This window comes from Pseudophryne corroboree, chromosome 5, assembly GCF_028390025.1.
Source record: "Pseudophryne corroboree isolate aPseCor3 chromosome 5, aPseCor3.hap2, whole genome shotgun sequence".
NCBI lineage: Eukaryota > Metazoa > Chordata > Amphibia > Anura > Myobatrachidae > Pseudophryne > Pseudophryne corroboree.
Genome location: NC_086448.1, coordinates 412,603,015 through 412,626,608, shown reverse-complemented (window position 1 = coordinate 412,626,608; position 23,594 = coordinate 412,603,015). Strand labels below are relative to the sequence as shown.

The window sequence follows — 23,594 nt, the reverse complement described above, 5'->3', positions numbered from 1 at the left end:
ACTGGCGGTGATGCAGGGCAGTCTGGAGTGAGTGCTGACATCTGGTCCGGACTGAAGGACCTGCCAATGATTACTGACATGTCGTCTACTGTCACTGCATATGATTCTGTCACCAAGAATTAATGATTCTGTCACCAAGAATGGTGGAGGATTATATGAGTGACAGCATCCAAGTAGGCACGTCAGACAGTCCGTATGTATACTGGCAGGAAAAAGAGGCAATTTGGAGGCCCTTGCACAAAATGGCTTTATTTTACCTTAGTTTCCCCCCCCTCCAGTGTGTACTCCGAAAGAGTGTTTAGTGCAGCCGGTCACCTTGTCAGCGATCGGCGTACGAGGTTACTTCCACAAAATGTGGAGAAGATGATGTTCATCAAAATGAATTATAATCAATTCCTCCATGGAGACATTTACCAGCAATTGCCTCCAGAAAGTACACAGGTACCTGAGATGGTGAATTCCAGTGGGGACGAATTAATACTCTGTGAGGAGGGGGATGTACACAGTGAAAGGGGTGATGAATCGGATGATGAGGATGAGGTGGACATCTTGCCTCTGTAGAGCCAGTTTGTGCAAGGAGAGATTGATTGCTTCTTTTTTGGTGGGGGCCCAAACCAACCAGTCATTTCAGCCATAGTCGTGTGGCAGACCCTGTCGCTGAAATGATGAGTTTGTTAAAGTGTGCATGTCCTGTTTATACAACATAAGGGTGGGTGGGAGGGCCCAAGGACAATTCCATCTTGTACCTCTTTTTTTATTTATCTCTGCATCATGTGATGTTTGGGGCTAATTTTTAAAGTGACATCCTGTCTGACACTGCAGTGCCACTCCTAGATGGGTCAGGTATTTGTGCCGCCCACTTGGGTCGCTTAACTTAGTCATCCAGCAACCTCGGTGCAAATTTTAGGACTAAAAATAATATTGTGAGGTGTTCAGAATAGACTGGAAATTAGTGGAATTTATGGTTACTGAGGTTAATAGTACTATGGGGTCAAAATTACCCCCAAATTCTATGATTTAAGCTGTTTTTGAGGTTTAAAAAAAAAAAAAAAAACACCCGAATCCAAAACACACCTGAATCCGGCAAAAAATTTTCAGGGAGGTTTTGCCAAAACGCGTCCGAATCCAAAACACGGCCGCGGAACCGAATCCAAGACCAAAACAAAAAACCCGAAAAATTTCCGGTGCACATCTCTAATACTTACCAATGATACAGATATTTCCAAAGTGACGGTTTGGAATGCGCAATTAGAGGGAAATTTATCAATTAGGAGCCCATTTGAAAAAACAACGATTAGCCGTTCGGGAGGCCCTGATCCAAAAAATAAAACAATTAGAACTCTCTCATAAGTCCTCTCTTTCTTATGATACCCTCCATTCTTTATAAAACGCGCGTAAAGAACTTAACTCTGGGAGTTAAAATTAAAATGGACGCCCATAAGAGTCTAAGTCGTTATTTTTTATGGGGAAATAAGCCAGGCAAAATGCTGGCAAGGGCACTGTGGGCCCAACGAGCAGCAGGTTTTGTAGCCTAAATTAAATCCCATGATGGTTCTACTTGCAGTACCACGAAAGACATTGCCGCGGCTTTCCATTCTTTTTACTCCAAGTTATTTAACTTACACGATTCAAAAGGGATGGGATCTGACTAACCCAAAAAATATCTGATTAAGGAGTATCTTACAGAAGTTAACTTCCCTATGCTCTCCCAGGAGGAGGTGGAAGCATTAGAGGCTCCCTTTAATGCTGAGGAGTTGGAGGAGATAATAAAATCCATCTCTAATGGCAAAAGCCCCGGCCCTGACGGATTCCCTATTGTATATTATAAAATGTTTAAGGACTCCCTCTCCCCCTTGATGCTCCGTGCATTTAACCGGATATCTGACAAGTCTCCTTTTACCCCTCAATCTTTACTTGCCCACATTTCAGTTATCCCTAAAGAGGGCAAAGATCCGGCCCAGTGCTCCAGTTATAGCCCCATCTCCCTGTTGAATGTCAACGTTAAGCTATTTGCTAAACTTCTTGCCAACCACATCAAAGGGTTCCTTCCAAATTTGATTCACTCGGATCAGGTTGGGTTTGTCCCTGGTCGCGAGGCCAGAGACAACACTACTAAAGTGTTAGATCTTATACACTGCTCAAAAAAATAAAGGGAACACGTAAACAACACAATGTAACTCCAAGTCAATTACACTTCTGTGAAATCAAACTGTCTGCTTAGGAAGCAACACTGATTGACAATAAATTCACATGCTGTTGTGCAAATGGAATAGACAACAGGTGGAAATTATAGGCAATTAGCAAGACACCCCCAATAAAGGAGTTGTTCTGCAGGTGGTGACCACAGACCACTTCTCAGCTCCTATGCTTTCTGGCTGATGTTTTGGTCACTTTTGAAAGCTGGCGGTGCTTTCACTCTAGTGGTAGCATGAGACGGAGTCTACAACCCACACAAGTGGCTCAGGTAGTGCAGCTCATCCAGGATGGCACATCAATGCGAGCTGTGGCAAGAAGGTTTGCTGTGTCTGTCAGCGTAGTGTCCAGAGCATGGAGGCGCTACCAGGAGACAGGCCAGTACGTCAGGAGATGTGGAGGAGGCCGTAGGAGGGCAACAATCCAGCAGCAGGACCGCTACCTCCGCCTTTGTGCAAGGAGGAACAGGAGGAGCACTGCCAGAGCCCTGCAAAATGACCTCCAGCAAGCCACAAATGTGCATGTGTCTACTCTAATGATCAGAAACAGACTCCATGATGGTGGTATGAGGGCCTGACGTCCACAGGTGTGGGTTGTGCTTACAGCCCAACACCGTGCAGGACTATGGCATTTGCCAGAGAACACCAAGATTGGCAAATCCGCCACTGGCGCCCTGTGCTCTTCACAGATGAAAGCAGGTTCTCACTGAGCACATGTGACAGACATGACAGAGTCTGGAGACGCCAAGGAGAACGTTCTGCTGCCTGCAACATCCTCCAGCATGACCGGTTTGGCAGTGGGTCAGTAATGGTGTGGGGTGGCATTTCTTTGGGGGGCCGCACAGCCCTCCATGTGCTCGCCAGAGGTATTATTAAATGGAGAGGAAGAAGGTCGCACAAGTCTTCTGTTATTTTGAATTGACCCCCTTAGGTATTTTCTGTTTTATTCATATAAATAGTCTTTATTGGGGGGTGCTACCACAGGCAAGGTAGGATAATATGTATGAAGGAAAAAGACAAACGGCTGCGCTGGATGTCAGGAATATAAATATACTGTACAGAGAGCCAACGTGAAAAGTAACAATATTTATTATAAATAAAACATTATATACCGGTAAAATGATTAAGAACAGTCACTAATAGTGAACTTGGGGTAACTTGTAGTAGCTCAGGATCAGTATAATAAACGTGACCTTAAAGGGAAAGTTCCTTATTCCACTTGATAAGATGGATAATTAATAGAGAACAGGGTGCACTGGTAATATCCCAATAAGATGTGAGTCCCTCGGTTAGAATGAATCTCAATACCTCTCCGGTGGGCTGGTCAAAGCCGAGCATCCTTTTTTTTCCGAAAAAGTCACGTGGAGCGTGACGAAACGCGTCAGGACCTGCCCCCACTCACACCTAGCTCAGGTGTAACTACAAGGTGCACATCGATCCCCACTGCACCCTCCGTTCACAGCTTTCGTCATTAGCGGCATTAGCGGCTTTAACATACACGCCGCCACAGCCAGGTTGTGAAAAAGACGGTCTTCTCCCCTCCGCTGCACAGCGTATGTGGGCAATGCAGGACACATATGCCGAGGACGCTCGGCTTTGACCAGCCCACCGGAGAGGTATTGAGATTCATTCTAACCGAGGGACTCACATCTTATTGGGATATTACCAGTGCACCCTGTTCTCTATTAATTACCCATCTTATCAAGTGGAATACGGAACTTTCCCTTTAAGGTCACGTTTATTATACTGATCCTGAGCTACTACAAGTTACCCCAAGTTCACTATTAGTGACTGTTCTTAAACATTTTACCGGTATATAATGTTTTATTTATAATAAATATTGTTACTTTTCACGTTGGCTCTCTGTACAGTATATTTATATTCCTGACATCCAGCGCAGCCGTTTGTCTTTTTCCTTCTGTTGCTATCTCAATACTACACATAGTATTCCGGCAAGCGCAGCATCTCAGGAATTGTCATTTTCAGATGTGTTATAACATTAGTCTATTCTTTATAACTTGATGATCAGGCGCTTGTTTTGCAGTCTTTTGTTTTGTTTTTCTAGATCAGGATAATATGTATACAGGAAGAAAACAAGATTGCCATATAGTGGTGCACGTTATTACTCATAATAAAATTTAACTTTTAATTCAAATTATTAAAAAAGAACATTGCGAAATATAGGATAAAATAAAGAAGTGAAAGAATAGAAAAAGTGTTTAAAATATGTGACTTCCCACACACAGGGCATCCGCAAGCTATAGTTCTATATGCCTATTATAGTATGTGTATATCCTTATATTTTCTTGTGCTTATTAATAAATATTATACAATTATCAGCAATTGTTTGTGTCTTGTTCTTTGTTCCCTTATTAGTACATATCCTAGGGTTCCACAGAGATTTGTATATTGATTCTTATTTCCAGTATAACCACTGTAGGATATATGTTACAAGGTATAACTATATTTAATCCCTATACTGAAGAATCATCATGAGGCTCCCTAAGAGACCAATTTTATCAAAGAGATCCCCAAAAGAATCAGTCTCAATAATTATATGACAGCAGATCTGGGTGACCACATTCGCCTCGTATTATGTATAATTCCTGGAGGACTAAGCTTTGGTATAATCAAATATGGTAAATGTTATGAAAAAGGTGTGTATTCTTTGGGGTTAGGGTGAAAGAATACACACCTTTTTCATAACACTTACCATATTTGATTATACCAAAGCTTAGTCCTCCAGGAAGGATACATAATACGAGGCGAATGTGGTCACCCAGATCTGCTGTCATATAATTATTGAGACTGATTCTTTTGGGGATCTCTTTGATAAAATTGGTCTCTTAGGGAGCCTCGTGATGATTCTTCAGTATAGGGATTTAATATAGTTATACCTTGTAACATATATCCTACAGTGGTTATACTGGAAATAAGAATCAATAAACAAATCTCTGTGGAACCCTAGGATATGTACAAATAAGGGAACAAAGAACAAGACACAAACAATTGCTGGTAATTGTATAATATTTATTAATAAGCACAAGAAAATATAAGGATATACACATACTATAAAAGGCATATCTCTTGCGGACGCCCTGTGTGTGGGAAGTCACATATTTTAAACACTTTTTCTATTCTTTCACTTCTTTATTTTATCCTATATTTCGCAATGTACTTTTTTAATAATATGAATTAAAAGTTAAATTTTATTATGAGTAATAACATGCTTGCCAGAGGTAGCCTGACTGCCATTAGGTACCGAGATGAGATCCTCAGACCCCTTGTGAGACCATATGCTGGAGCGGTTGGCCCAGGGTTCCTCCTAATGCAAGAAAATGCTAGACCTCATGTGGCTGGAGTGTGTCAGCAGTTCCTGCAAGACGAAGGCATTGATGCTATAGACTGGCCCGCCCGTTCCCCAGACCTGAATCCAATTGAGCACATCTGGGACATCATGTCTCGCTCCATCCACCAACGCCACATTGCACCACAGACTGTCCAGGAGTTGACGGATGCTTTAGTCCAGGTCTGGGAGGAGATCCCTCAGGAGACCATCCGCCACCTCATCAGGAGCATGCCCAGGCGTTGCAGGGAGGTCATACAGGCACGTGGAGGCCACACACACACTACTGAGCCTCATTTTGACTTGTTTTAAGGACATTACATCAAAGTTGGATCAGCCTGTTGTGTGTTTTTTCACTTTAATTTTGAGTGTGACTCCAAATCCAGGCCTCCATGGGTTAATAAATTTGATTTCCATTAATAATTTTTGTGTGATTTTGTTGTCAGCACATTCAACTATGTAAAGAACAAAGTATTTAATAAGATTATTTCATTCCTTCCGATCTAGGATGTGTTATTTTAGTGTTCCCTTTATTTTTTTGAGCAGTGTATATGTTGCAAGTCCCCGACTATTCTCCTTTCTACAGATGCAGAGAAGGCATTCGACAGGGTAGATTGGGACTTTCTTCTAGGAGTTCTGGAGCACTTGGGCTTGGGTCCAGCAGGTCTCCAAAAAATCCAAGCCTTTTACACTAACCCCTCTGCCCGTGTCCGTATCAACGGAGAGCTCTCGGACCCGATATGTATTTCGAATGGCACCCGTCAGGGCTGTCCCTTATCTCCACTGATATTTGTTTTGTGTATGGAGGCTCTGGCGAGGGCCATTCGACAAATGTGACTATCAGGGGATTGATGGTGGGTGATAGGGAAAACAAACTCGCGCTATTCGCGGATGATCTTTTAGCTGTAGTATCCCATCCTCTGACCTCGATCCCTAATCTCCTTCTGGAATTTCGACGATATAGTGCCCTGTCTAATTTTAAAATCAGTTTATCTAAATCTGTAGCTTTAATTCTTACCTTAGACACAACTAGTCTTCAAGTACTTCAGTCTATGTCCCCCTTCATGTTGAATCCGACACAACTTAAATATCTGTGAGTTATTTTGAAAAAGGACATTTCTCAGATTTTTTCTCTAACTTCCCTCCTTTACTGACTAAACTTCAATCTGATCTTTCCTCCTGGGGTGCCAAACGCTTTTCCTGGGTTGGATGGGTTGGAGTTATTAAAATTAACATTTTACCTAGGGTGCTCTACCTTCTCCTCCTTCAAGCATGACATTCTTTATAGAACAAAACACTTGGGGGGCCTTCAACTACCACATTTTCTCTCCTACTACCAAGCAGTGCTTCTTTCTTGAATAATGGACTGGGGACGTAAGACAGACAGGAAACAATGGGTAGAAATTGAATTGGCTTCGCTCCCATCCTCGCACACGGACTTGCCCTGGCTTTCATCATTTTCTGCTACTACTCATCCCTTAATAGGGCCCACTTTTGTCTCTTGGCGTCGTTTACGTTCTCAGCCCTTTATAATCGCCCTCTCCCTACCCTCTTACACCGTTGTTTGGAAACCCAGCTTTTCCCCCGGGAGTGGGAAAATCGTCGTTTAGGAAATGGCGCATCAGAGGTATACTGAGGGTAGACCAGCTCCTGGATACATCTGGCATATTAAGTTTTCCTTCAGTCCAAGCTCGCTGGGATTTACCAAATAATGAGATATGGAAATATCTGCAAATTAAATACTTTTGACGGGTTTGCGCACACCTGTTGATTGCAGGCGATCATCGACCCCATTTGAGAACTTGTGCCTCTCCCAAACATACCTGCAACATACTCTCTCAACTATTTACAAATTACAAATCGATCAGGCTTTTACCTCAAAACCCAAATTTATGGTGGACTGGGAATCTGATTTAAATGGCCTGATAGGTGAGGATGATTGGCCCAAGATATTCAGTAATACGTTCTCTGCATCTGTTAGCGTGTTGGTGGTTGAGACCCATTATAAAGTCCTCTCCCGCTGGTACCGCTGTCCTAGTCTGTTAGCCAAAATGTATCCTGGGGTCCCAAATGTCAGTTGGAGATGTTCCGGGGCGGTCGGAACCCCATTGCATATCTGGTGGGACTGCCCCCTTCTTAAATCTTTTTGGCTCAAAGTAAAGGAAACGGCCAGCGTTATCTTACAGGAAAACCTGCCCTTTTGCCTCAGTTTTTGGTTGTTGAATCTTTTGCGTAGACCCAGATCTCATTATAAAAAAACTTTGCTCCGCCATATTCTTAGTGCTTCAAAAGCCGTTATTCCAGTACATTGGAAGTCTCGTGTTATTCCCAGTATGTCTGAATGGTGCGCGCGCTTAGACCACTACATGGCCATGGATGATCTTGTTTCCTCCCTTGCATCCAAACACCAAGCTTTTACTGTCACTTGGCTTCCGTGGTTGGAATTTAAAGAAACAGACCACTACAAATCCCTACAATAGGTATTGCTACGATGTCTACAGGCTCCATTGGTGTGGTTCCCCAAAAGGAGTTGTGAGGTTTTCTCTTTCTCCTTTGCTTCTTCCTTTTTCTTTCTCATTTCCCTTTCTTCGTATTTTTCCTATTCTGTTCCTACTGCACTATACTTCTTTTGGTATATACATTATTTTATATGTTTCTGGTGTTTCTGTTGGTTTACAAGTGCTACTTACGAGATATAACCTATTTCAATGTAAAATAGCTCTTCTAACTACGGAAAATTTGCTAGACACTATTTCTCTACATGAGATATTCTGTTTGTGTTATTGCTGTATGTCATGTTATATTTTTTTTGTGAAGCAGAATTTGAACCAATAAAATTATTTGCAAAAAAAGAAATACATGAAATTGAAAATATGAAGTTATTGTTAAGCATTAGTCATACTTCTTACTTTATAATTAAATAAATCTGAATAGAAATACAAAATGGAAAATGCAAAAGGACTTTTAAGAGAAACACACGCACGCACGCACGCACGCACGCACGCACACACACACACACAGACACACACACACACACACACACACACACACACACACACACACACACACACACACACCAGGAGTCAAGTATTAGCACTGGGCATGCCACTGGCATTAAACATTTTGAATTAAAAACACTATTTTTTTGTATATTAGGCTTTTTTTAAGTAGTCACAGCATAATAAAAAAAGGAGTTTAAAAAAAAAACCCATTTGGTTTAAACCTGCCAACCCTGCTAAATTGTATTTATTATTGTAAACAAAGTCATGGTCCCTCCTCAGGGTTGGATTAATGTTTATAACGGCCCCAAGGCAACTATCTTGTGGGAGTCCCTACCAATAAAATGGTCAAATACTGGAAATATAAAAAAGTCTAATGTGTAAATAGTGTCAGTACCGCAAATATGTTGAAAACACTGTAGTATCCTTAGGCCACATTACTCAGAACCCCTAGTTTATATTATGCCACAGTGCCTCCCACACTGAAGATGTAACTATTTGTGGGGGCCCTGTTGTTAATTCAGCGCTGTCCCTTCCACACCACTGATGTATACTCAATCAGGACTTTAAATATGACATTGCGCATTTTCAAAGAAAAACATATCACTCAACTGATAAGTTTATCAAATCATTCTATTTTTCAGTTTGTTGCAAGGTTGCCTGTCATATCCATCTGTACAGTGTATATACAGGAACATAAGAATCTACTAGCTCACATATGTTACTAGTTCATACAGTTTATATTTATCTTAAGCTCATCACAGACTGCACAGTAGTGCAGTCAACACAGTTGAGCGACTGCAATAATAGAAGCACCTCCATAAAGGGTACAATTAAAGGAGGAAATCTCCACTCACAGCATGAAGTTTGCTGAACTACTGCCAGCTGGATTGGATAGGTTTGACAACAAAACCAAACCATCAAGACAGCAGTGGGCGGCATAAACACATGGCAGCTCATCTTCAAACATGGCATATCTAGGAAACAGAGTAGCACTGCAGTGGCAGGCAGGATGGCAGTTTAATAAACTATTTGACCACATAGAAAGTAACCAAGAATGTTTTTATTCATCAAGAACAAGATCAGAGGCCAGAGGGAGGTGGAGTATGTATGTAGTGGAAGGCAGGTAGGAAGGAAGGACTGATTCATAAGTTAATTTAATTGAATTGTTGATTTATTTCTTTTTTATTATTAATGGGGGCATTGGAGATAATATTAATGATCTGAAATTATTTTCTCCCTTTATGGCCCTTCTCTCCTCAGTTGCGTTGAAAGAAAGAAGGATTGATTGATTGATTGATTGATTGATTGATTAATTTAACTTAATTGTTTGATTGACTAAGAATATTTATGAGGGAGGAGGGGGGTAGTATGGCCAGCAGGCCATCAATGCATCTAGTTTTAGAAAGTTAATTGAGGACCTTTGGCATGCTATCAAATTCCTTTTCATTCCATTTTACCAGAACAACGAATCCTCACCTGTACTGGAAAGCTAAAGAAAAAATTAATTATTGGCCTATAAAAAAAATTGTACCTACTATCCACTTAAGCACAGATATGTCAAGCATTACTGGTCAAACTAAAGATTACATGACTGTGACAGCCCACTGGGTGGGTGTATCACCTTCAGCAGCAGCAGTATGTAACACACAAAGGCAGCTCATTCACATGTATCACCTGCTTTACTAAGAGGCATACAAGTGTCAACCTGTAAGAAAAACTCATGGATGTCATAGCGAGATGGTGTATCCCACTAAGAATATCATGAGGATTTTTCATTTCCAATAACACCGGTAACACTGTGAGAGCATTAAACTGGGTGAATTTGAAAATATCCAATATTATGCCTGGTGGTTCAGAATGTTTTTAGAAATGACAGGAGCATGCCAGAGATGCTGTCTGTGGTCCGAAAAAAGTCTAGATATTTTTGGCATTTATTCTGCAACCACATGAGGAAGAATGCAATGGCAGCAAGAACAGTTCCATTTACCATGCCCCCAAATGATGCAAGAGGTAGTGACCATGTAGAATTGCATCCTCATCCTTTATATGCTTCAGCAAATGGATGAACAGCAACAAGCCATCAAAACCTACACAAGAAGCTATAACATATGGAGAGAAGGGGGAATGTACCTTACTCCAGCACACTGGAGAATATTTTGTTTTATGAAGCTACTGAAACCATTTGAAGTAACAACTAATGAAATGTAGAAAAAGACTCATGTTCATAAAAATAAACTTCAAATTGTATGAGGAATACCTTTGCTGCTCAGTGCAAAAAAGTTCAGAGTTCTGTAATATTGGATTCCAGTGTTGGCAATTTATTAATATTATTCAGCAGTAAATGTTCCCTTTATTAGAGGTGATTTTTTTCTTCTTCTCTTATTTAGTATTATTTTGATTTTTAGGTGCCCTTTCTTAAACCCTCTATGCCCTTAAGCACCACCTTTAGTATATGTTAAAGTACTAATAACACGATCATAATGACTGTGTAACACTGCAGAGTTTTAAAACCACTTTCTTACGTTTGTCCCAGTTGGCACTGAAGTCCGCTTGTGCTGTAACCGCGCATTGCTACCAGATGGTGCGAAGGTCCACCCTGCACATCGCTCCCAGCTGGCTATGAGGTCTGTCTGCACTGTCCCTGCTCAGCGCTCTCAGTCTGGACATGGAAGCAATTCTCCGCAGCCGTCTTCTCTCTGCTTGTGCACAGCGTGCTGGTGCACAGGCTGCTCATCAGGGTTCCCCCCAGCATCTCAGTATGGACGCAGCCATGTTGAATTCAGTCACTTGACTCTCCTCCACCATTTAGAGCTTTGTTCCCAGATCAGCTGACCGCAGCATCCAGTCACCAAATGTTTAGTCCTATAAGTTCCACTGACTAGCGCAAATCCCCAGTACAACATTGCTTCTGCTGAAGTTACAGCCCTGTGCTGAGCTCCCAGATATTTTGTGTCTGTACAGGCCCAGTCTGCCCAAATCCAATTCCAGTCTGGTTTATGCAAGCCTTTAACTACCACAGAGTCTGCTTCTATAAGAAACTTGTTCAATGTCACTCATCATTTCAAGTCTGGTCACCCTCTCGTTCCAGTCCGGCTACTCACCGTTCCAGTCCGGTCACCATCTGGTTCCAATCCAGTCACCATCTGGTTCCATTTCAGCTGCCATCTGGTTACAGTCCAGTTGCCATCTGGTTCTAGTCCAGTTACTATGTGTTTCTAGAACATTTACCATCTGGTTCCAGTCCAGTCACCATTCAGTTACTACTCTACTGCAGTTCAAGTATCCGGGCTAGCTACCACTAGAACTCCAATGACTCTTATCTATCATACTACCTACAGCTCCACTGCCTCCTCTCTCTCAATCTATGAGGAAGAGCTGGATTAAGCCTCCCAGCTTTATACACACCTTAGCAGTTTCTGCTTCAGCCTCACATGCCTGCCCAAGCAAACCATTATCCTCAGGCATGACAGTTTTTATTAGTCCAATGGATGCAGCCGAGGACCAGGCTCAGGCTGAGGGATTTGCACAGGACCTAGTAGCATATCTTGAACATCAAGAGGCAGCACAGGGTCGTGTGATACAGGTCCTGCAAGATCCAACCTACCCTCAGAGGTCAGCTTCTGCTACTTCTTCTACGAATCATCCAGCTCCAGTTTCCACAGCTGCACCTCATCTTCAACTTCCCATTCCTGTAAAGTTTGATAAGAACCCCAAAAATTGCAGGGGTTTTCTAAACCAGTGCGAGATTCATTTCAAACTCAAATCAAGTAATTTACTAAAGAATACACCCAGGTGGCATATATTATCTCTCTATCCTCTAGATCTGCCTTAAACTGGGCATACACTATACAATTATCCTGCTGATAATCTGCCATGTCTGGCTGGTTGGAATGAAAATCTGGTAATGGATGAGAGCAAATGACAATCGATCAGTTGCTACCAAACACTGGAAAATGGACAAAACCTGTCCATGATTTAAATAATTTGTATGAATGACAGTTTTTGTCCATTTTCCAGTGTTTGGGAGCAAATGATCGATTGTTTTTGCTCTCATTCATTACCAGGTTTTCATTCCAACCAGCCAGATCTGGCAGATGATCTGCCAGAAAATTGTATAGTGTATGCCCAGCTTTAGACTATGCTTCACCTTTACAGGAAAGATCTGACCCCATATTATTGTCTTATAAAGACTTTGTCTTGGCTTTCAGATGAACCTTTGACGAACCTAGCCTCTGCAGACATCCTACATCTTCTCTAGGTTTCATGTTCTGTAGGCGAGTGAAAGACTGCACTTAACACCCACAATGGTCATTATAAGTATCTTGGTTTGCATTTTGGCCTCAGTAATGCTCCTACAGTGTTTCAGCACTATGTCAACAAAATTTAGCGAGATCTGCAGAAGCATGTAGTTGTCTATTTTGATGATATCTTAATATTTGCCAATGATCTGGTGGAACACTACCGGAAAGCGAAGGAGGTTCTTTCATATCTCCGTGTCAATCGACTCTACTGTAAATTAGAAAAATTTATTTTTGAGGTTAAGTCTATTCACTTCCTTGGGTATTTCATATCTGGTTCTGGTCTCAGAATGGATCCTGATAATCTCCAATTCAAGAATGAACACACCCTAAGACTCTTAAAGCTATCCAACGCTTCCTCAGTTTTGTGAATTACTATTGCAAATTCATAGAGAACTTCTCCACTGTCATCGCGCCTATTACCACTCTAACTCGGAAAGGTGCCAATCCTTCTCGCTTTTCTGATGAAGAAAAGATAGAATTTTAACTTATCAAACAGATGTTTATCTCTGCTCTTGTCTTACATCAACATAATGTCACACAGCCATTTGTCTTGGAAGTAGATGCTTCTGTGGGAGTAGGGACTATTCTTTCTCAGCGAGCTCTAGATGGTCATCTCCACCCTTGTGGGTTCTCCCAAAATTCATTCCCTCTCCCGCTCCATGGAGCAAGAGAATAAGACTACCTCCACTGAAAAGCTCCTGATTTTTAATCCCATGGTATTATCTGCAGTTGGAGTAGAAAACTCACCACCTGCGGGAAATACTTTTGTTAAGGCCGCATTACACAAGAAATTGCTTCACTGGGCTCATTCTTCCCATTTTGTAGGCCATGCAGGCATACAGAAAATCTTACAATTCCTTTCCAGGTCTTATTGGTGGTCCTCTCTTAAAAAAGACATTCAAAACTTCAGCGCCTCTTGTTTCAAGTGCACCCAGCATAAATTGGTCCGTCAAGTGCCTTTTGGGCAGTTACTTATATTGTCTGTATCACATCAGCCAAGGAACCATTTGTCAGTGGACTTTATTACCGATCTTACGGTTTCGAATAAGCTCAACACCATCTGAGTGGTAGTTTACCAGTTCACCAAAATGGCTCACTTTTTATACCTCTCATGGGTCTTCTGTTTGCTTTCAAGTTGGCTTAACTTTTTATACAAGAGATCTTCAGACTTCATGGACTGCCTTTGGAAATCATCTCCAATCGTAGAGTTCAATTTGTTGCCAAATTTTGGCATTCATTGTGTTCAACAGTTCAGGTAAAACTTACGTTTTCTATAGCATACCACCCTCAAATAAATGATCAGATGGAAAGGGTCAACCAAGATCTAGAGCAGTGGTTCTCAAACTCGGTCCTCAGGACCCCACACAGTGCATGTTTTGCAGGTAACCCAGCAAGTGCATAGGTGTATTAATTACTCACTGACACAGTTTAAAAGGACTGCAGCTGGAGTTAATTATTTCACTTGTGATTCTGTGAGGAGACCTGCAAAACATGCACTGTGTGGGGTCCTGAAGACCGAGTTTGAGAACCTGTGATCTAGAGTAATTTCTCTGATTATATGTATCCTCTTCTAAGGAAGGCTGGTCCGAATTACTTCCTTGGGTAGAGTTTTGACACAACAACCAGTACCACTCTTCCTCTTGCTCAACACCCTTCTAAGCTACTTATAGTCTCCATCCTCAGGTTCCTGAGTTTAAGCCTCTTCCTGCTTCACAAGTTCCAGCTGCTGATTGTACCCTGCAACATTTCACTAAGATGTGGATGGAGATCCGCTTTTCTCATGTAAAGGCCTTCAAGTGGTTTAAGAGATTTGCTGACAGGAAGCGGCAAGCAGTTCCCAGTCTCAAACAATAGATCGAATTTGGCTTTAAACACAGAACTTGAGGTTAAAGGTATCTTCTATGAAGTTTGCACCCTGCTACATTGGGCCACTCACCATTGAGCACATCATCAACCCAGTTTCATTCAAGCTTAAATTACACCCTGCCCTAATCCTTGCGGGAACACTAGAGAAGTAACAAAAACACACCAGTTGTGCACCAAGGGTTAATGCTGTCCCTGTAGTAGGAGCTATGTGCTGCACTGTGGGCAATTACAGCACTATTGTGCACCAAAAAAGGGTTAATGCTGTCTGGTCAACACTGCAGACACTGACAAAAAAAAAAACACCAGTGTGCACCAAGGGTTAATGCTGCCCATGTATTATATATATTAGGAGGTTTGGGCTGCACTATGGGCAGTGACAAAAACAACACCAGTGTGCAGTTGCACCAAGGGTTAATGCTCAGTTAAGTACAGTACCAGCGTGACACATTTAAACAATACAATATAGATGTTCCTGCATTTATAAAACTAGCTCGCCCTGTATTACATCTAAGTAAGGGACATATGGGTGCCACTGCCCATTAAACAGTGTCATCTTGTGCACTTTGAATCTTGATTCTATCCTGAATGCCAGACATCCAATACCGCAGCCTGGTGTGAAATTGTGCCCAAATCCTCATAGGAGCAACTTCTATTGCATCCAAAACACGCAAGATCTGATGCCATGAAGATGGCGTTTTCCCCTTTTTGGAATCCGAACCAGGCAAGAAAAGCAGATCCGGTTCTCAGATTCCCTTGGATCACTGAATTTTAGGTGGACTCAGTTTTCAGGAAACTGAGCTTGCCCAACTCTTGTTATTGGACACAGTTTCATACAATGTCACAGCTGCTGGAAACTGTGTACACACTGCAGTCTGGACGGGTTCACTACGGCTGGCCGGCGGTCGGGCTCCCGGCGACCAGCATCCCGGCGCCGGGAGCCCGACCGCCGGCTTACCGACAGCTTGGCGAGCGCAAATGAGCCCCTTGCAGGCTCGCTGCGCTCGCCACGCTACGGGCACGGTGGCGCGCTACGCGCGCCACACTATTTTATTCTCCCTCTATGGGGGTCGTGGACCCCCACGAGGGAAAATAAGTGTCGGTATGCCGGCTGTCGGGCTCCCGGCGCCGGTATACTGAGCGCCGGGAGCCCGACCGCCGGCAAACAGAAGACCACCCGTCTGGACACAGGTTATCATCTCCGAGTGCTGGTGATCTGGCTCTCTGCACTTTTAGGGCTTTCACACTTCAGACTATCCAATTTGGTCCCAGGTTTGGCCTTGGTCGTGATCTGTGTAGTGGACCCAAGACTCACAGCCCTTTCACACTATGCCAGGACCTGGGTTGCCTGGCAATATCCTGAGTAAGAGGCTGGGTGTGAAAGGGATAGTAATGTCACAAAACTGTATAGGATTTGGATACTAATGTGCTATCAGCTTGGATTGGCACTACCAGGAGAGGATGCCCGGGGGTATGTTTACTAAAGTGCAGTTTTATAGATGTCGAGATTTTGCCCATAGCAACCAATCAGATTCTAGCTATTATTTCTGGAAGATGCTAGATAAATAATAAGTAGAACCTGATTGGTTACTATGGGTAACTGGAGACTAAGTTCACTTTGGTCTTCTCCAGAGGCTTTGGACAGGTTCCATTCCTCGTCCTATTTCTTATTGTGATACAGTAGACTGATAGTGAAAAACGTTAGAGAGATCAGCGGTACTGGGACTAGTACACAGAAAAAAACAAAGTACACACATTTAATCAAATTTCATAATCAGAGGTGTATCTAGAGGTCCGAGTGCCCTTGGCAAAGTAAGGGAATGGCACTCCCCCCCCATATTTTAAATATGAAAAGAGCTTGTCAAAGATGTACACCAAAAAAGGGGCATGGTCTCACAAGGAAGCGGCGTAGCCACACAATAATACCCCCAATTCAAATTATGCCACACAGTAGTGCCCCTTACTCATATTACACTGCACAGTAGTCCCCTTATTCACATTACACCACACAATAGTATCAGTTATACACATTACAACACACAGTAGTACCCCTTATACACATTATGCCACACACTAGATCCCCTTATTCACATTACACTATCAAGTAGTACACATTATAGACATTGGGGTATATGCAATTAGCGGCGAATCGCTGCAAATTATCGCCGTTTTTTAATTTGACACAATTCGACAGGTGAATTCCGGCAGGTGGCTTCCGGAATTCACCATATTCAATGAAAAACGGATTCGACAGTCCCGCGGGCGAAAAACGTCCGATTTGCCGGATTTTGCAGCGATTTAAAAAAACGGGGGAAAATGGGAAAAACCCGGGAAAAAATGGCGTGGGGTCCCCCCTCCAAAGCATAACCAGCCTCGGGCTCTTCGAGCTGGTCCTGGTTCTAAAAATGCGGGGAAAAATTGACAGGGGATCCCCCGTATTTTTAAAACCAGCACCGGGCTCTGCGCCTGGTGCTGGTGCAAAAAATACGGGGGACAAAAAGAGTAGGGGTCCCCCGTATTTTTTACACCAGCATCGGGCTCCACTAGCTGGACAGATAATGCCACAGCCGGGGGTCACTTTTATACAGTGCCTTGCGGCCATGGCATTAAATATCCAACTAGTCACCCCTGGCCGGGGTACCCTGGGGGAGTGGGGACCCCTTCAATCAAGGGCTCCCCCCCCCCAGCCACCCAAGGGCCAGGGGTGAAGCCCGAGGCTGTCCCCCCCATCCAAGGGCTGCGGATGGGAGGCTGATAGCCTTGAGTAACATGACAGAATATTGTTTTTTCCAATAGTACTACAAGTCCCAGCAAGCCTCCCCCGCAAGCTGGTACTTGGAGAACCACAAGTACCAGCATGCGGGAGAAAAACGGGCCCGCTGGTACCTGTAGTACTACTGAAAAAAAATACCCAAATAAAAACAGGAGACACACACCGTGACAAGTACAACTTTATTACACACTGCCGACACACATACATACTTACCTATGTTAACACGGCGAATGCCACAGTCTCCGACGATCCGAGGTACCTGTGAAAAAAATTAGACTCACCTCAATCCAGTGTCCGGGAGATAATCCACGTACTTGTTAAAAAAAAAACACGAACACCCGTACCATGCCGGACTGAAAGGGGTCCCATGTTTACACATCAGACCCCTTTCCCCGAATGCCGGGACACCACGTGACTCCTGTCACTGAGGTCCCTTCAGCCAATCAGGAAGCGCTACTTCCGTGGCGCTCACCTGATTGGCTGTGCGCGTGTGACCTCAGACAGCGCATCGCAAAGTCTCTCCATTACTTTCAATGGTGGGAACTTTGCGGGTAGCGGTGGGGTTAACCCGCGGTCAGCGGCTGACCGCGGGTGACCTCACCGCTGACGCAAAGTTCCCACCATTGAATATAATGGAGAGGCTTTGCGATGCGCTGTCTGAGGTCAGACGCACACAGAGCCAATCAGCAGAGTGCAAGGACGTTGCACTCGCTGATTGGCTGAAGAGACACTTCTGTGACAGCTGTCACGGGGGTGTCTGCATTCGTGGAAAGGGGTCTCATGTGTCAAAATGGGACCCCTTTCAGTCCGGCATGGTACGGGTGTTTGTTTATTTGTTTTGCCAAGTACGTGGATTTATCTCTGGACCATGGATCAGGTGAGTAGAATTATCTTTTATTTTCAGGTACCCGTGGATTCTACTTGAAGAAGAGGACCGACTGCTTCGTGTCAACATAGGTAAGTATGTGTGTGTCGGCAGTGTGTAATAAAGTTGTACTTGTCACGGTGTGTGTCTCCTGTTTTTATTTGGGTATTTTTTTTCCAGTAGTACTACAGGTACCAGCGGGCCCATTTTTCTCCCGCATGCTGGTACTTGTGGTTCTCCAAGTACCAGCTTGCGGGGGAGGCTTGCTGGGACTTGTAGTACTATTGGAAAAAACAATATTCTGTCATTTTACTCAAGGCTATCAGCCTCCCATCCACAGCCCTTGGATGGGGGGGACAGCCTCGGGCTTCACCCCTGGCCCTTGGGTGGCTGGGGGGGGGACCCCTTGATTGAAGGGGTCCCCACTCCCCCAGGGTACCCCGGCCAGGGGTGACTAGTTGGATATTTAATGCCACGGCCGCAAGGCACTGTATAAAAGTGACCCCCGGCTGTGGCATTATCTGTCCAGCCCGATGCTGGTGTATAAAATACGGGTGACCCCTACTCTTTTTGTCCCCCGTATTTTTTGCACCAGCACCAGGCGCAGAGCCCGGTGCTGGTTTTAAAAATACGGGGGATCCCCTGTCAATTCCCCCCCCCCGCATTTTTAGAACCAGGACCAGCTCGAAGAGCCCGAGGCTGGTTATGCTTTGGAGGGGGGACCCCACGCCATTTTTTTTCTGAATTTTACCATTCCATCTAAAAAAAAAAAAAAATTATTTTAAAAAATATATAAATAATACTTGTGCCTCCAAAAAAAGACAAACCAAGCACCTAATCCCTTCTAATATAAATAGATATGCTATTATCAATAAAAAAACACAAAAAAAAACATGTTTTAAATTTTTTTTATTAGTTTCACCCACCAAAGTGTGGCGGATTGAAAATGTCAATTTACTGTCTAAAAGCACTGTTGTCGAATTTCCAAACTTCAATTGAATACACTTTGGTCGAATTGCAGCACTTGTATCATTGCAGAAAAGTCGAATTTGACAAAAGTCGAATTTCAAAAAGTCGAATTTTGAAAGTCCGTTTTTTGGACGGAAAGCACTGAATTGCATTGACGATTTTATTTTTTGGGCGAAAAATTCCCGAAATTCGACAATTTCAGGAATTCGACCGTAATTGCATATACCCCATTATCTCACACAGTAGTGCCCCTAATACATTATGCCACACAGTAGTATAGTCCCTTACACATTATGATCACAGTAGTAGTGCCCCTTACACATTATGCCACATAGTAGTGGTTGTTACACATTATGTCCACAGTAGTGCCCCTTACACATTATGCCACACAGCAGTGCTCCTTACACATTTTGCCCACAGTAGTCGTGCCCATTACACATTATGACCACACAGAAGTACTGCCCACTGCAATGTAGAGAAGGAGTCAGGCATACCGCTACTAATATGTATGCAGCATGCGCCAGTTAAGGGCCTGGACAGAACTACTATGTGATTCTACCCCCTGGACATGGGTGTCTCCTTCCCCATTTCTCAGCCAGCTTTCCTGGTGAGTGCCATCCTGGCTAAGGAGTAGATATGCCCCTGTTCCCCAGTGTTTCCATTTTTGTAAGGTTATTTTATTAATTTAGAAATGCTGGGTTTTTTTTTAAATAGATAATTGATACTTTGATGTTTTATTTATGCAGACATAGGTTTTGAGTATCATGTTTTTGTTTTTCTATAGATGCCTCATGCTGTTACCAGGCGAAGGATAACTTAATGTGTCGTGACGTTTGTGAGCAGGTAAGCATTTATATGATTTTATTGTTAAAATTAACTTATTAGGAAATATGTTTGTAGCACAAGAGAAGACATTTTAGATGTCTTGCATAATTATTAGCATTAACCTTTTGTTACTGTATACAGTGTCTACATTGCAGACATTTTAATTTTTATCATGGGTGCAATGTGTGCAGTGCACACGGGCCGCTGGGTCCAGGGTGCCCACACCACACACACTGCACCCATGTTATTTTAATACATACCTTTCTGGAGTCCCATGATGTGCGCTGCAGCAGCCATGGCAAAAATGGCCGCATGCACAGTAAGCAGGGCACCCATCAGGGGGGGACTGAGGAGATTGGAGTCCCAGGCCCTTACAGAGAAGGGTGCCCACCCCAGGCTCCTACCGCCAATACCTGGAGAGCTGCACTAGGCTGTGCAACAACAGCGGGCTAATGCGCATGGAGGATGTCTTAAGACAAGCCTTCCCTGTGCATCAGCTCTCCGTAAATCATTCCTGCAGGTCCACAATGCTCCACATGTATGTAACGTCACAATGTGGTGCAGCAGAATCTTTTTTTGGGGGTGTTGTCATAATTTCTGATGGCAGCCCTGGCAGTAGGTAATTAGTCTCCGGACCATGGAGAGCATCCTGTTTCCAGAGACCTGCACATGTGCAGTAGACTCCGGCACAATGCCGAAGTTTACAGTGCCGTGAAGAGGAGGGGGCCCATCTGGAGTCTGCACATGGTCCCCCTCCTCTCTTAAAAAAACGCTGATTGCAGAGAATATTTAATCATTGACATCAGCCTCTCCGTCAGTGGAGCAAACAATGTACAGTATATTCCCTGTTACAGGTACAGATACACACATTAATTTTATTCAAAGCCAACTGAGCTGATTGTATCTTTTTGTAATGTGAGAAGAAAGCAAAGTACCTGAAGGAAATCCACTCACAATAGGGAGGAGACACTCCACACAGATAGTGCTCTGGTCGAAAGTAAACCCGCAGTGCTATGCAGAAGCATCAGTGCTACCACTGTGCCTCATGACAAATTTCTATTACTAAGAGTAATTTAATAACTCTCTTCTAAGTTTCATATATATATATATTCAGCAAATTAAGCCAGATACAGCCAAATAATTTATAGTCTTATTTATCTACATCATACCCATTGGTGTGTGTGCACAAAGGTCCAGGGGGGCCCAAACTGCCCTTCCTGCAGCAGTGTCAGTGTCTCTGAGCACTAGCTGGTGCACAGCTCTCCGGGAAAAATGATGCGTTGGCGATTTCCCATCAATCTTCCCTACTGTGCATGCACAAAACACCAGGAAAATGGCTGCTGTGCCATTTTCCCAGAGACCTGCGCACCATAGTGCTCAGAGTCATACCTCCCAACATTGTGAAAGCGATAGGCATGCCCCCACAGTAACGGAAGACAGGGGCATGGCTTTGCGTAATGTTTCAAGCAATGCCCCTGTCTTTCATCACTGTGGGGGCATGCCCAGTGCTTTATGAGTTGCTGGCATGCCTCCAGTCCCTCTGTCACCCATGAATAGACGCTGTGTCTATTCACCGCAGAGCTGCTAGTAATAGGGAGTCTCCCAACTGCTCACCACCACCACCGCGGGACAGTCCCAAAAAATGGCACTGTACCATGAAAGTCTGTATGCAGGTCACTGTCACTACGCTGCCTCGGGACTCTGTAGAGGTAAATATTAAAAAGATGAGTGCATGCTGTGTGGTGTGAGCTCCTCTGGGCCAAGTAGCCCGTATGCACTGCACACAGTGCACCCATTAAAAATACGCCACTGATTCCTGAAGAGTAGGCATGCATGCCTATGGGGCCTTTTATGACATTCTGTGTAAAGAGACATAATTTCTTATTGCATTGCAGGCTACTTGTCAGCGTCCGGGGGCTTACCGGCACGCTGGGGCTGCGGGGTGGGCTTCACAGGCGGCTGGGCAGCGGCGGAGGTGGGCTGTCGCGCCGGGTCCGAGGGCAGCAGTAGCGGCGGTGAGGGAGTCTGCTCATGGCGGCGGGATGCCGCTGCAGCGGGTCTCTCTTGCTGAGCTGTTGCTAGGAGACAAGGGACAGTGAGCTGTGTGGCTATGTAAAAGGTCTGCAGTACTGGGCGCCGTCATGTTGGAGACCAAGTTTGAGGCATAGTTTTTGCTTCCTGTTCCTTCCAGCCAATCCAGGGAAACTTCTTCCTATAAAAGGGGGCTGGTTTAGGACATGGTAGCCAGTGCTTCAAGTTACAACCCTGTTGTAGGTGCTTTAGCCCTGTGCTCCCAGGATTCTTGCCGTATTCTGGTTACTCCTGATCCTGCTTGGTCGGTTCTCAATTGCTGCTGCAGCCCTGCCGTTCCTAACCCGCTGCTGCCTGTGGAAGTGCTCCTGGAAAACCCGGTCCAGTAAGACCCTTTGGGCATGGTCGGCCCTGGGTCTCCTGCCTCGTCCTTCAAGCCACAAGCCGCAGATCTTTGTCTCCAGCCACGTCTTTGAACCATCGTCCACAGTCCGCAGCTCATTATCTCCAGCATCGTCTTTCAAACCACAGTCCACAGTTCTTTGTCTCCAGCCACGTCTTTAACCATCATTCACAGTTCTGCAGTTCATTATCTACAGCATCGTCTTTCAAATCACAGTCCATAGTTCTTTGTCTCCAGCCACGTCTTCAACCACCATTCACAGTTCCGCAGTTCATTATATACAACCTCGTCTTTCAAGCCACAACCCGCAGTTCTTTGTCTACAACTACGTATTTTAAGTCATCGTTCACCAGCCACAGTTCTCTAACTCAGCCCTGTCCACAAGAACTACAATCCACTGACTCTTAGCCCCGCCTACATTCTTCAATGCCCCTTGTCCCATGAGAAGGAACTATATCCAACCCCCTCTTCTTGTTCATCCACAGACAACTACCTCCTTGGGCAAGTCTCAGCTGCCGGATCCTCAAACCTTGCTAGACGTGACACTACTATTCCCGGCACAGCATATCGTATGCACGCTCCCGATACTTAGTATAAGGAGAAACAATGTTTGGCCACTGTTAGGATCTCCTGTTCTGTACTGCCACATCGCCATGGCAACCGGGAGGCAAGTGTTAGCGAAGTAACCTGAGCGCAGCTGATACTCCGGTCCGGGTTTTTACTGTGTAGTGGTTACAGGCTCTGTGCACGGCAGGGAATCCGGCGCTGGTTTTGTGCTCACAGTCTGTGAGGTCTGAGTGGGGCGTGGACAGCACCTGCTATATAAACCATCCTCTCAGGCTAGGCAAATGCTGCTGAATCTTTGTTTGTTAGTCAGTTCCAGAGAGTTAGCTAGTACTGTGTGACTTTGTATTTACTTGTTGCTTACTGCGAATAGGCCTTGGGATTCGGTACTTCATTCTGCCAATCTGGACCTAGCAGTAAGACTGGAGTCAGTTGTTTAACCTGCTGGGGTTCTTTTGCT

General features: G+C 44.1%; 1 protein-coding gene across 1 annotated transcript in view; it reads left to right on the top strand.

The window, feature by feature from the left end:
- The window catches only part of RECK (reversion inducing cysteine rich protein with kazal motifs), a 424,990-nt gene that overhangs the window by 64,558 nt on the left and 336,838 nt on the right, over positions 1–23,594 (top strand). Inside the window, exon 2 of the mRNA XM_063922771.1 lies at positions 20,096–20,154. Coding sequence (XP_063778841.1) covers positions 20,096–20,154 — 59 coding nt within the window. The remainder of the gene's footprint in view (positions 1–20,095; positions 20,155–23,594) is intronic.